Below are 14,783 nucleotides of genomic sequence, written 5' to 3'. Positions count from 1 at the left end.
CATTGTAACATGTTATTGCTACATGATAATCTACAGGAATAGCACCTTCACCAGGCAAGAGTCAATTCCACCATTCACCACTGAGGGGAGCTGTAACCTAGGAAAAGGTTTACATAGGCATCCCAAGGTTAAATTTCCCCACATACAACCTTATAATATTCAGCTCTCTTACTAAAATATTCTTTAAATTAATTTGACCAGCATACCCCAATTCTCTTTTGGAGACCTTGTAAGAAATAAGGTGGCTGATTATGTCTATATAAGAGTAAAGCTAGAGGATTTTTACCCTCCTTTATTTTTCTCCATAACACCTAATGCACTATTTGCACTATTTTTTTTATCATGTTTATTTTATCTAACATATTATATATTTCACACATTAATTTCTATTTCTCCCCCTATCTCTCTCTCTCTCACACACACACACACACATTCAGGAATATAAACTTCTTGAGGATTTGTCCTCTGTTTTATATTCCCAATGCCCAGGATACTCAGTGAATGCTTAGTAATGAATGAATGAATGAATGAATGAATGAATATTGGTTCATCTGTTTGAAAATATTTGTAAAAATACCTCATTAGATGATACAAAGGAAAGCAAACTGCTTTTACCTGATAATGAAGATGGAATGTCTGAATATACTGAAAAATGCATTGTCTACTTATAATGAATTTTTGTTTAAAAGAAAATGTCTAATAGTAATTCTTCAACCCCATTGATGGTTATAAAGTCAGACCTGAAGACACTGACTTAGTTAATATATATATTTATAGTAGAAACCCCTTTTAAATAATCTGATTTGGGGGGAAAAAGCTGGGTAATTCAGGGAAGAAATAAATATTGATGCCAAAATATTTAAATTTGCTTCAATACCTATTAGTGTATTTCATTCAACAGGTTTTTTTTTATACCTTTATTTTACTTATTTATTTTTATGTGGTGCTGAGGATCGAACCAGTGCCTCACATGTGCTAAGCAAGCGCTCTACCTCTGAACCACAACCCCAGCCCCATCATTCAACAATTTTATGTCCTCTTCTTTGAGGATAATTTTGTTGATTTGTAATTTTCTCACATAATCAAGAATCATAAATATACCTTTGAGAACTTTAATTTCTTTTAAATGAAATAAATATTTAAAGGCAACAAAGATACAACAGGAATGCCAAATCTTTCCAGGTTTTTATAAAAGTTCCTATTCTTTTATAGGTTTTTATCCATACCAGATTTCACAGCAGTTTTTTTTTTTTCCCATTTAAATTTTAGCTCTATTCTTGTTCTCTTTTCACATTTTATATTGGTACAATATAGTTGTACAAAATGATAGGATTTGTTACATACTTGTACATGCAGACATATAATTCGACCAATATCACTCCCCAGCACTTTCCCCCCTCCCTCTCTACCTCGCACCCCCTGGTCCCTTTCCTCTTCTCTACTGATCTCTGATTTTTATGAGACCCCCCCCATCCCTTCTTCTGACAGCAGTTTTTAAAAACTCACTTTTATCAACTCTTTCTAAAGCATTTAACAGTTCATGAAATATTCCTTCAAACCGATTGTTTCATTGCTCTATGAAAATCTACCTAAATTATAATAATTACAATAACTGATCAATAGCATGATGAGGTTCTAAGTGGTCAAATCCAACTTACAACCTACTTATGAAGCCAGAATTGTATACAAATGTGTCAGAGAGTAGCCTACTAACAACATTGACACATGTGGGCTTAAAACCAGATGTTTTCGGCAGAATGTCAAGTACGAAACCCCCATGTAAATTAACCAGCAGTACATCAGAAGAACTTTGACTATACTGGCATATGGATCCCTTACATGCTATATATATATATATATATATATATATATACACATATACACACACCTTACTGTCTCTAGGGTCTACTTTTCAAATTTTCTCCAATATAGCTTATAGATGCTACTACTATAATTCTTAAACAGAAGAATACTTACAGGACTTCTAACTCAGAGGGTTTAACTATAAATCATTCATTTCCTTACTTCAACAAATACATAATGAGAAACTATTAACTATAAAGTACTATGATAAACAATGATGATGATGATGATGATGATGATGATTGATGATGATACGGAGACAAATGGTAAAACTTTTCCCATGCTAAGTTTACTTATCCAGGCAGGAGTCCTATCAGCATCTCAGAAAATGACCTAGATTTTGATTTAAAGACACTTTGATAGGTAAAGAAAAACATAAATTCTCAAAATCCACATATGCTTCTCGCTGTAGAGGAGTTAGTCCCAGCACAAAGAAATTAAGGTCCTCCTGAAAACAAAAGGAAGAGATTGGCCCAATTCTAGCCTATCTTCCAGGTAAGAATACAGTACACTTCCCTTATTTTGTTTTGTTTTAGTTCAGTTACACAAATTCATCCTTTGACATTAGAGTGTTCACAATTTATGATAGTAATTCTAATTTAGGGCATGTAAATTAGTGTATTCTCTTGAGTTAATATATTTAAAATACTTCAGTCACATGTACATTCATGCTTTTTCTCATATATAAAGAGTTCAGTAATTTCATAGTACTTCTAAATTCTGGTAACTTTATATAATGAAAGTAAATTGAATAATGGATGCACTTACTACTCTCACCTTTTTCTACTTAACATTGGAAAAAAAAAAACAAGCTTGTTCTGTTGGTAAAATAGTCAAACCCTATAATGTTTAAAGAATTAAAGCAAAATAAAAAAAAAAACCTGCTGTATATTTACCCTGCTTAAAGATAAGTATAACCAAAAAAAAAAATAAAATTATAAGAAAGCTACCTAATAAAACTATCTTCTTATATGAGGCTCCTACTAAACACTAGTGTTGTCATCATTATTAAAAGGCTGAGGAATCACCTGCCCCACCCATATTCATTAATTTTACTTTTTAATAAAGTCATCATCATCATCATCATTGTTTTATCATAGTACCTTATAGTTAATAGTGTCTCATTATGTATTTAAATTCCCATGGGTTTGGATCACAAGAAGATCTTAAAAGATGGATATTATTTTCTTTGATACTCATAATTGAGAAATAAAGCTTCTACTAGAAAGTCTAATAACTTCCTTTAAATGAAAAACTAATCAAAATTCAATTTTCTTTTTTCTTCTTTTCCAATCTTGCACAGGAAATAACTATTACAGAAACAAGGTATAGAAAAATAATTGTTATGTCAAAGAATTCAAAAAAAGAAATTTTCAACAATACTCAAATCCACTTCAGAAATAAAAATACATAGAAAAAATAAATGCTGATATGGACTATTTAAAGATTAAAATTAGGAAGTTATTAATTGGTTCAAAAATGCTATCCTAGATATTACATTCTCCATGAACTTGAACATCAAAATTTTGACCTCCAAAATTTAATTTTCAAATAGTTTATAAAAATATTTCTATCAATTAAAACAAAGTCACAGATTTAGAAAAGCCATCTAAGATTATCTAGTAGAAATCCTTAGTTTTATAGATGAAGAAATTAAATTCTAAAGAATAACATACTCAAGGTCACCAGTTTTGAAGATACAACAATCAGGGTCTATACTAAATTCTAAACCAATTCAAAGCTCCTTCTTTCACTAAACTATGAAATGAGAGAAAGAAAAAATGCTCCCTACCCCCACCCCTGCAAAAAGAAAAAAAAAAACCAAGAATATGTGAAAGCAAAAAGAAAACAAGGAAGCAGAAATACTGAAAAGCAGAATGACAGCTGGGAAACTAGAAACACAGTGTTCTCTCAACCACATCATTCCCAGTAAAGTTTTCATAGTTATCTCATTATGTAGTAAAACTTAATTTCTTGTAATATCTCAATTAAAACATTGGTTTTATAATGTGAACTATATAGTTAAAAGCCATTTATATTATTATATTTTGTGAATCAATGTATTAATAAATATTTATAGAGATGGAATTCTGACATTTTCTTTTTCATTTTCCTCCTATATTTATTTCCTTACCCAATGTCTGATCCTAGCAACTTTAACCATTTGAGTAATAAGTAGGCAAATGTGCAAAATAAGTTTCTGACTTTTCATTGCTCTTTTACTTCCAAACCACATAATTCCAATATGGAAAGGATAATCCAAAACATACTTCTTTATCTTAAACCCATTTAAATTTCACCATTTTACTTTAAGCTTAATATGTCCATATTGATCTTTAACATACCTTTATAAAATGCATTATACAGAATTTATGAAGGTTATTTTTCCCAAAATTCCAGACTTGAATTTCTTTTGCAGTCAAATCTAATATATATCAAAGAACTTTTTATATCTTTTGTACATTAACTAATTATAACCTGTTATTCAAAAATTTGGAACCACTGTGTCTTTAATGTAAGATTAATTGTGTAATAAGAACACCATTCTAAACAAATACAAAATTAGTTTTTGTATATCTTTGTCATTAATTACAAGTCAAATTTAACTGCTAATTTTTGTTATTGTGGTAGTGGTGGTACTGAGGACTGAACGCAGGACCTCACACAAGCTCTCTACTACTGTGCGTTACACCCCAGCTACATCCCAAGCCCTTTTAAGACTTCCTTTAATAGATAGAATTAACAAAAATACTTCAAGTATGATGCTCAAATCTATCACTATGAAAAAGACCAAATTTGGCTGGGGTAGTGGCTCAGTGGTAGGGCACTTGCCTAGCACACATGAGGCACTGGGTTCAATCCTCAGAACCACGTAAAAATAAATAAATAAATAGATTTCTTGGGTCCATCTGCAACTAAAAATATTTTTTTTAGAAAAAAAGCCAAAATTGTTAAGATGTGAAACCTTAACATGATTGACAGTGGCTTGGAATACAGTCATCAGAACTCCCCTAGTATATTTGGACCTACTGGGCCCCTAATCTTCCCTGCTCTTTAGGCTTAAAAATGGCACAGGCACTGTTGCAAAAGTACAAGATTCCTTTACCACTGAAATACAAATTAGATAAAGACAGGAAGAATATAATGCAAAACATGTTATAAGTTTATTATAAATATATTTTAGATGATGGTGACAACAATGATAAAAACTAATATTTGTGGAGAATTATTTAATTCTCATAAAAACCCTATTATTTTCTGGTTGAGAAAACTTGCCCATTATCACAGAGTTTGTCACTGGAAGAACTAGAATTTGAAATCATGTCTCCCTGACTTCAGAGCCTTTATTCTTAAACTCTGTATTTTCATTACCTGTCTTTAATCTTAGTCAATAAGCATTTATTGAATACTTACTATACCTACTTGGGACTCTGGAATATGTAAATTAATTTCAGATGATTATTAAAGTACTGATTTATTTGAGTTTTTCAATCCCAAGAGTTAAAGCATGTACTTTTTTTGGAGGGGAGTGTTATTGGGAATTAAACCCGGGGTGCTTTATCACTGAGTTATAACGCCGGTCCTTTTAATTTTTTATTTTGAGACAGGGTCTCAGTAAGTTGCTGAGGCCTGGCCTTGAACTTGCAATCCTCCTACCTCAGTATCCCAAATCAATGAGATCACATGTGTGCACTATCATACTGGATACACACTTCCTTGAAAGATTTCAAAGGTAATTGATGATTTCATTCAATAAATGTTTATATTGAGTACCTGTTATGATGTTAAACAGACAAAAAGATAAATAACTGAGACATAATTTTGCCATCAAGTCTCAAACAAAATACATAAAATATTACACATAATTTAAGCTTTAACAAAAGCATTTCTTTCAAATAATTCTGCTATTATCATTTCATTAAAAACTTCTAAAGTCTGCAAATTGCTAGTTAATTTTCATAAGGAAACACTTCTCCTACTCTCAAAACAATCATGGACCTGAATAATGTATATATAAAGTAAAAAACATGAAAGGTGAAGGAATTTGCTATTAGCTTACATTTTCTATGACAAATGTCCACTCTTTGTCTTCAAATTCCTCTGCATGAGGATCCTGTAACAAAGACAAAATATGAAATTGAAATACATGTCTTTAGTCAAATCAATTCAATTAAGAAATTACATACAACTTTGTTTTTATCTTTTACTAAAAGGGAGAAGTAAAGGGTTGGGATTGTGGCTCAGTGGCAGAGCACTTGCCTCGTACATGTGAGGCACTGGGTTCAATCCTTAGCACCACATAAAAATAAATAAACAAAATAAAGATACTGTGTCCATAACTAAAAAAAAATTTAAGAAAGGAAGAAGCAAAATAGCCTCTTACCCTTATGATACTTTCATAATTACTCTAAGTTTAAGTCCATTGTTTTATATTATGAAGTTCTATATTTTACTTTTATTGATACATATCACTATTTTCCATCATTTCATCTATGGCAAGACAAAAAGAAACCTGATTGGAGACAGATAATTCATTAGGGTTATTAAATGCTCATACAAATCTCTGCCCTCAGTTTTATCCATAAAGTACTTTAAACCAAAAGTACCACTCCAAACAAGGTGTTCTTCAGTGTAGAGGTTTTATACATATCTAGAACTCCTAAACACTACACGCAACTCATAATCCAGACAAAATGGTGAATCAGCATGGGGATATTGATACCCTCCTACCATTTCTCCCCATTAACCCTGGAAATGCCCAGAAACATGAGAAATGCAATCTTTTTTTTTTTTTAATACGGCACACTTTTGCAGGCATTTATTTGACAAACATTTATTAAGTACTTATTACCTAAGAGTTTGTAAAGGTGTTACATGGGTTTAAACATAATTGTTCTTGCTTCCAAAGACAAACACAATAACTTTAATCTAAATACTTATAGATGATGAATGAAATAAATCCACCCAGGTGGGTTAAAAACCTGATACAAGAAATTTCTTTGGTGGTGCTAGACAAGGGAAGGTCAGGACAGTGTAGAAGAGAAAGGGAAACTGAACAATTGATACTGGTTTCCCTAGCTGCTTCTGCCCATGAACTAGGTTTATGGAGAACAATGACTATAAATAAAGATTGAAGGAGTTTTTCATAATGGATTTAAGACATAAATAATGCTAATTTAGAGAACAGCCTATTATCCTCCCAACCTGTCTTATTTTTTTAAGGAAAACAGCATAGCTCTAGCATAATTAGTATCAAAATAATAGTAATACAAAATATGTATTGCGCGCTCACCATATTCTAGTCATTGTGTTAAGTGCCTTACTCATCACAGTAAGTTCTGACATACGTACTATTTTCACTCCCATTTAACAGAATAGAAAACTGAAATCTAAGAGAAAATTTCTCATGGTACACAAGTAAACACTGAAGCATTATGATGCAATACCAAGTCTGTCTGACTTTAATCTACTTTCAATTTAACCACTGTGTCACCAGGACCAAGAATGTTATCTGGCACACAGCAGGCTCTCAATACTTGATATATGAATTAATAGATGTATGTCTCAAAACTTAACAAAGATTTAACAGTACCCTATATATTCTAAGAAATACTTAACTTCTTAAAGTAGATAAACATTGTTTCTAAAACACAGATGATGTATTGCCTCTAAAAGAATTTTTACTAAGGAATAATTTCAATAGACCAAGAAACATCTGATAGGGTAGAGTTAGTAAAAAGATGTGAAAGAACAATAATGTTCATTTTTAAGGGACTTAAAAATGGCATTTTTATATAATTAACTCTTTATATTACTGACCAGACAAAAACATAAATGAGAATGACTTCTGGTTTGAATCAATGAAGATTTATATCCTATTCTCTCACCATTGTTTCCTTTCGTCCTAGTACTCTAAAGAGAAAAACTGAAATGACTTGAAGATTTGCCATTTTCCTTCTTAAAATCCTAAAAGGCATTTTTAAAAAATTTACTAGAAACAGCTATTTTCAACTTAATTCAAATTTCAAAAACAGGTACTAGTCTAAAGAAATTAACTTCTAGTTAAATCAGAAAAGTTATTGGGCTGATAAAGCACTGGTCTATCATGCATGAGGTCCTGGGTTCAAAACCCAGCCGCAAAAAAAAAAAAAAGGATAAGTCACCAAAAAATGAAATATATGGACAACTTTCTTAAAAAGCATCTCTCTGTGAGAATACCTCTGTGAATACTCTACTGAAGCTAATTGCAAATTTCAAGACTGAATAAACTACATTATTTAGTATAAGAAAGGAAAAAATATAATTTTTTCACTTGAATTATTTTTAAATACTGCTCAAAAACAAGATCCAAAAGTTGCCATGAAAGTTTGAAGTTGTTTCATTTTGCTCTGTACTTTTCACTTTTCTATTAGAATTTCTGAGGGCATGGGAGACCCAGGAAGATAAAAATTCAGTTGAAAATTCATTTAAATATTGAAAATGGTCACAAGGTTGCTCCATTAGTACAAGTGACAAGAAATGCTGAATACAGCAAACTGGAAAGGAAGAGATGTTTTGTTTTTCCTCCTATATTCTAACACCAAAGGCTTCAGTTCAGTGATCTCAAGGACATAGGGAACATTCTCATCATTACTCAAAAACTACACTAACTCCCAATACTCCAAGCAACAGTCATTTCAACAGTCATTTTCAGCTCAAAATCAGTCAGTGTATATTTTTATCCCAAACATATGGCCGTCAGCTATTTACCAGCTCCATTCTAACCACTTGTTCTTTATCACCATTTTTTAAAAGTTATAAAACTAAGTCCACTCATTTGCCTTACCAATATGAAAAAAAAGACTAAATTAACATATTTAAGAAAGTACTCAAAAGTCTTCTTTAAGAATGTCACATCTTGCTGTCTAGTCAATATTCATAACTTGTGAATAAAAAGTAGGCAAAGAGGAAAGAATAGGACTAATGGGATATTTGAGCAAGTTACCTTCCTTTCTAGTCTGTTTCCTTATCATTAAAATGGTAATAATGATAAAATCTTAGGGTTGTTTTGAGAATTAAATAATACATGTAGAGACTCTGAACGTACTGCTCTTAACCAACCAGCTTAGCACATTAATTCCCATAGAAGAATTATGCAGAAGAGGGTTTAATAAACAGGCTTATAGGGTATCTGGTAAAAGGGCAATAGGGTAGTCTGACCATCCTGGAAAAGAAGAGCTGCTACTGTGTTTCACTCCTTATTTATCCCTGATCAAATCAGAGAGAAGGTGTGTGAGTGCGCGCGCGCATTTGTGAAAGAGAGAGATGACAAATACAATCAACTAACGTTTCGATGTCAGTAACAGTAACATCAAAATTAAAAAATACATATGTTAAGAATCTTTTGTAAAACAGTATGAAATACAGAGCATTTAAAAATAATACTTTAGGGCTTGGTTTGTGACTCAGTGGAAGAGTGTCTACCTAGCAAGTATGAGTTCAAGACTGGGTTCAATACTCAACACCACATAAAAAAATAAATAAATAAAATAAATAAAGTTGTTATGTCCATCTGAAAATAAAAATGTTTTTTAAAAAATAATACTTCATCTATGGACCAGTGCATTAACATTCATCTTATTGGATTTTTTCCTACTGATCTCAACAGTACTTTCTGAATACTGAAGTGCATTAATATTTTGGATCACAAAAACAAAAGCACTTTTTAAAACACAGTGATTTCACACTCAGTTCTAATTTCACTTTGCTTTACTTTAATTTCATGTCCTAAAATACTTAATGGATTTTCACAAACTTCATAATACTAAATTACACTTAATGAGATGCCCTCTTCTCTCTTGTCCTTCTGGAAAAGTAACTTCCTAATCTGAATCATTCAGAGAGGAAATAAAGCTTTTATTTTCTAATTCCACCATCCTCCAAAAATAGCTAAAATTTGAACATACTTGTCCCACCATTTTTTAGGAGCTGGTAAAGAGTTGGTTAGGAAAGTAAATACTCCAGTGCTTGATTAACATATGTGTGAAGAGAATTATAAAGTTTCAAAAAATATGGAAGATTTTCAAGAAAAAAATACATACAAAACAAGAAGAAATGTACATGAACAGTTACATTTTTTAATATATGCTTTGAATGTATAACCAGAATTTGCTGGTATTACACTCATAAATATTAATATCAATTAATATTTGCCAAATATTGATTATAAACATGTCTTATTACATTGACATTAGTAAAATGCTTATTGAAAACTAATTTTAAACAACTCATTATTAAAAAAGACTAACAAGGGCTGGGGCTGGGGCTGGGGCTCAGTGGTAGAGTGCTTCCCTAGCACTTGAGAGGCCCTGGGTTCGATCCTCAACACCACATAAAAATAAATAAAATAAAGGTATTGTGTCCAACTACAACTGAAAAATAAATATTTTTTTAAAAGAGACTAATGAAATAAGGGACAAATCTAAGTATTCTATAAACTTTAGCTTTTCACAGGAAAAGTGCTTTAAAGATTCCTATGGATTGAATGTAGGAAGTGGTAAAAGAAGTATCTCAGCTAATATTAACAGTAACTTCAAAATGATCCCTGAATTATTCAGACTTCATAGACTGTAAAATACTGTGATGCTTTACATCATAGTAAATTCCTATATTCCTAAAAATAGTGTACATTAGATACCAGATTGGATATAAATGTATGAAACAATAAATAATGAAATGTTCTCTCATTTAGAACCATGGGTATTTAATACATTTTATAACTTATAATAATAGAACTTACCTTAAAAAGTGTTACAGTGATTTCAATGTTTTCAGGAACAGGCCATACAACAACACCACGGTATGGATTCTTTATTCCAGGTTGCCAGCTATGAGCCTATCAATATGAGGTACAGAAAATACAATGTTAATAATTTACATGAGTTTATTGACTTTATTTAGTCATTCATTAGATCTATAGTCTCTCTGAAATATGATTAGTAAACATGATTAGTAAAATAAAAACTTTCAAGCATAAAGCTGGGCCAGAACAAATCATATCACATGAGAGTTATAGACTACTATCTATAAAGAAACTTCATCCCCATATATACACACACTGAAAAAACAAAGATGTAAAAATCCTTCATACTGGGGATTAAACCCACGAGAACTTTACCACTGAACAACACTTCCAGGCCTTATTTTATTTTATTTTTTTATTTTGAAACAGGGTCTCACTAAATTGCTGAGGCAGGCCTCAAACATACAATTTTCCTGCCTCAGCCTCCTTAGTAGCTGGGATTACAGGCATGTGCCACAGCACCGAGCTCTCATATATTCAAAAGCTATCATTTCTAATTAGATAGAACTTTTATTAGGAAAAATATTTTTTTGACTAAGAACTTTAAGACATTTTTTGAAAGAAAAAATACTAATCAGGTGTAGTGGTGCACACTGATAGTCCTAACTACTCAGCAGGGCTGAGGTGGAGGATCACTTGAGCCCAAAAGTTCAATACCAGTGTGAGCAACACAGTGAGACTCTGTATTGAAAGAAAAAGAAAAATGGAAAAACATAGCTGTGTGCTTTGTATTTAAGTTCATTTTCCACTAAACTACAATGTTTATCCATTGGGGTAAGTAAAAGAAAACAGCAATTTTTCCAGGCAATATTTCTAATATTCTAATACTTAAAATTTAGGGGATTATTTTCCCCCTTATAAGTCTTGATTACCAAGGTATCCTAAGGAACCTCCAACCCCCCAAACTTTCAGGTGAGTTCATCACCATAGTTCTTCCTTTGTGGTAAAGGTGAGCTGTTAGAAGAAGGCAAGCCAAGATATCTCAACCAAGTCTTCATCTCTATAGGCTGCAGGACCATCCATGAGTATATTATGAAGGTAGTAAAGGGTAACACAGAGTACTTTCTATGTTTTAGTGCATGTTCTGACAATGAGTTTAACATAATTAAATTAATAGTGGCTATGAGATAGCTACTATTGATTCATTCATTCACTTGATACTATTTGCCAATTGATACTATTTGCCAAGCGCTGTTCTAGGCACAGGTGTAGTGAAAAAGCACCTACCTTGGTGAAGTTTATGGTATAAATGGGAAGAGATGGACAAGTAAAATATACAGTATATTAGATGGAAGTTAAGTGGTAAGGAGAAAACACAGTAGCGAAGAAGGATAGAGGAGAGGAAGAGACGTAATACTTCAACAGCAGTAGTCGGTTTCACTGAGATGGTAACACTTGAGGTAAACCTGTAAGAAACTGGACATGAGAAGAGCTTTCTAGGGGGAAAAAAACCCAGCAACTAACACCGAGGCACTTAATAAAAAACAAGGACAATGTGGCTGGAGCAGAGTGATCAAGAGGAGAGAAGCAGGAGATGAGGCCAGAGAAGAAATGGAGGACCCAATCACATAAAGCCCTGGTAGGCCATTACAAAGTTATAGGTTTGTACTTTGCACCAAATAAAAAGTCACTGGAAGTTTTTAAGTGAGAAATTATTATCTAAATTATGTTTCAACAAATTCATTTTGGTTAATTTGTCCAGAATAAACCGCAGACATGGAGAGGAAAGAGCTAAGACCAATTTTGCTACTGCAAAAAAAGGAAGAAGGTGCTGCAGGCCAGGCATGGTGACACATTATTGGAAAACCAGCAATTCAGGGATAGGGTTGCTGGCTCAGCAATAGAGCCCTCGTCTAGCATGAGCGAGGCCCTGGGTTCAATCCTCAGCACCACATAAAAATAAAATAATTAAAGATATTGTGTCCAACTACAATTAAAAAATAAAATATTAAAAAAAAAAGGAAACCAGCAATTCAGGAGACTGAGGCAAAAGGTTCACAAGTTGGATGCCAACCCAGCAATTTAGCAAGACCCTGACAATCAATCAATAAATCATTCAATTAGGAGCTGGGATGTGGCTCAGTGGTAAAGTGTTCCTGGGTTCCTGGAGTCTCAATCCCCAGTACCAAAAAAAAAAAAAAAAAGGAAGGGGAGAACTGATGGTGATTTGGCTGTGACTAATTCCAAAGACTTTGTCCTTGAACACTAGAAGAAAGAAATTGTTATTAGTGAATATGAGACTGTGGGAAGGATAGGTTTGGCAAATAAGTTCAGATGAGCTGTTTTACACACATTAAATCTGAGTTGCCTTTTAGATACATAAGTGTGAACATTCAAACAGGCAGCTTGAATATATGATTCTAGAGTTCCCCAAATTTGGGAATTAAGAGCACATAGGTGATACTTTGAGCTTAAGAGTGGTTATGATCACAAGGGATTGAATACAAATAAAGAATATAAAGGTCCAGGGACTGAGCCTTGGAACACATTAACAAGTCAAAGAAATGATAGGAATCAGCAGAGCTGTATCGCTGAAGTAGAAGAAAAACCAGGAGGAATGTTACCAGTGCCAAAAGTTAATGATAGGTCGAATAGGATAAGGTCTGATAACGACCCCAGATTTTACAAAGCAGAAACATTAACTTTATAAGAGCAGTGCCATTGTAGTGCTGAGAGCAAAAGCCTGATAATAAAATCAAGGAAGAATAGGAGGAAAGAAATTAAAGACAGAAAATACATTCAACTCTTCTGAAGTGTTTTGCTGAAGGGAAAGAAAAAAAGGAAAAAAAAAAAAGGTTAGTGCTAGAGGGAGAAACAGTAACATAAGATAATTTTTTTAAGAGGAGAAAAACATTCTGAAGCTAATGGGAAATATCTAGTAGAGAGGGAAAACTTAATGATGTGGAAGAGAGAATTGCTGGAGTATTGTCCTTAACAGTAAACAGCGAAGCAGCTGCCTTTTTTGGAAGCCCATTTTTCCATAATCAAAGAAAAGAAGTTCAGAAAACATGAATGCACGTGCATGTCAGAGCACAGATGTCACAGATGAGGAAACTTAAGGCACAGATCTGCCCAAATCTCACAACATGTAAGTAGGCAAAATTTGAATTTGAACGCAGGCCATGGAAATGAAAACGGATAAAGATCATGGAATCTTATATCCATGCCAATATTATCAAATTTTATTAGTTAAAATGACAGATGATATAGGTTTAAAGTGTACCCCAAATCCAACTCACAGATTTTCAATAATTCTCCTTCTCTTCACTCTCCATTGTCCCCATTACAAAACATCACGTAAGAAGAAGAAAGTAAAGACTCACCATAAGAAACTTAGCACATTATAGTCAAAGGTAAAGAACTAAATTTTGTTGATTAAAAAATATCTTCTGCAGAGATTCCTCTAGTCCCCTATTTCCATGCCTACTGATAGCTAGAAGGTCCCTATAATTATATTTTCATAGCCTCCCTATACAACAGAAACATAAAAAAGAGTATAGACTGAACTTTTCTCAGCCACAGCAGAAAGAATGGAATATTTGTAACATTCTCAATGGGGGGAAAAAAGTTACCATCAAAAAGTTTTAAACAAAAAGGTCCTTAGACCTAATTTAGGTCTGGACAAGGAAACTAAAGCAAACAAAGAGTAAATGGCTTGCCTGAACAGATAACTAGTAATTAGTAGAAGAATCCACATTCCATGATTCCAAGTTCTTTACCCAACCCATATCATTCATGTTCAGTTCTATCACTGATTCAGGCAGTAGTCAACAAAACAGTCTTTTATCTCTAAAAACAAAATTTCTGTGTATGACACAATAACAAAATGGGAAAAGCAGGAAATGTAGAATCCTCCTAACAACTGTGCAGTTAGGAGATGGTAGTTTCAAATGATTTCCTCATGAATCCTAAAGTCTGGTCCTCTAAATGATGTCTTTTCAAATATCAGTCTTGGATCAGGAAATGATAGATTGTTGAGCAAACAAAAATACAATCTGCTTACCAACAAAAATCTTTTTTTAAATAAAATAAAATAGAAATATGCTAGTTCCTGAGTTGAAAATAAGTTGCCACTTTT

General features: G+C 32.6%; 1 protein-coding gene across 3 annotated transcripts in view; it reads right to left on the bottom strand.

The window, feature by feature from the left end:
• Positions 1 to 14,783, bottom strand: part of Ehbp1 (EH domain binding protein 1) — a 312,420-nt gene that overhangs the window by 239,418 nt on the left and 58,219 nt on the right. For all 3 annotated transcript variants that reach the window (XM_071601621.1, XM_027934467.2, XM_071601622.1), the window contains exons 4-5: positions 10,643 to 10,738; positions 5,924 to 5,977 (exon numbers count right to left, since the gene is read on the bottom strand). In XM_071601621.1, coding sequence (XP_071457722.1) covers positions 5,924 to 5,977; positions 10,643 to 10,738 — 150 coding nt within the window. The remainder of the gene's footprint in view (positions 1 to 5,923; positions 5,978 to 10,642; positions 10,739 to 14,783) is intronic.

Source organism: Marmota flaviventris, chromosome 14 (assembly GCF_047511675.1).
Source record: "Marmota flaviventris isolate mMarFla1 chromosome 14, mMarFla1.hap1, whole genome shotgun sequence".
Lineage (NCBI taxonomy): Eukaryota > Metazoa > Chordata > Mammalia > Rodentia > Sciuridae > Marmota > Marmota flaviventris.
Note: the sequence above shows the minus strand (reverse complement) of the source record. Positions and strands in the feature narration are given on the sequence as shown.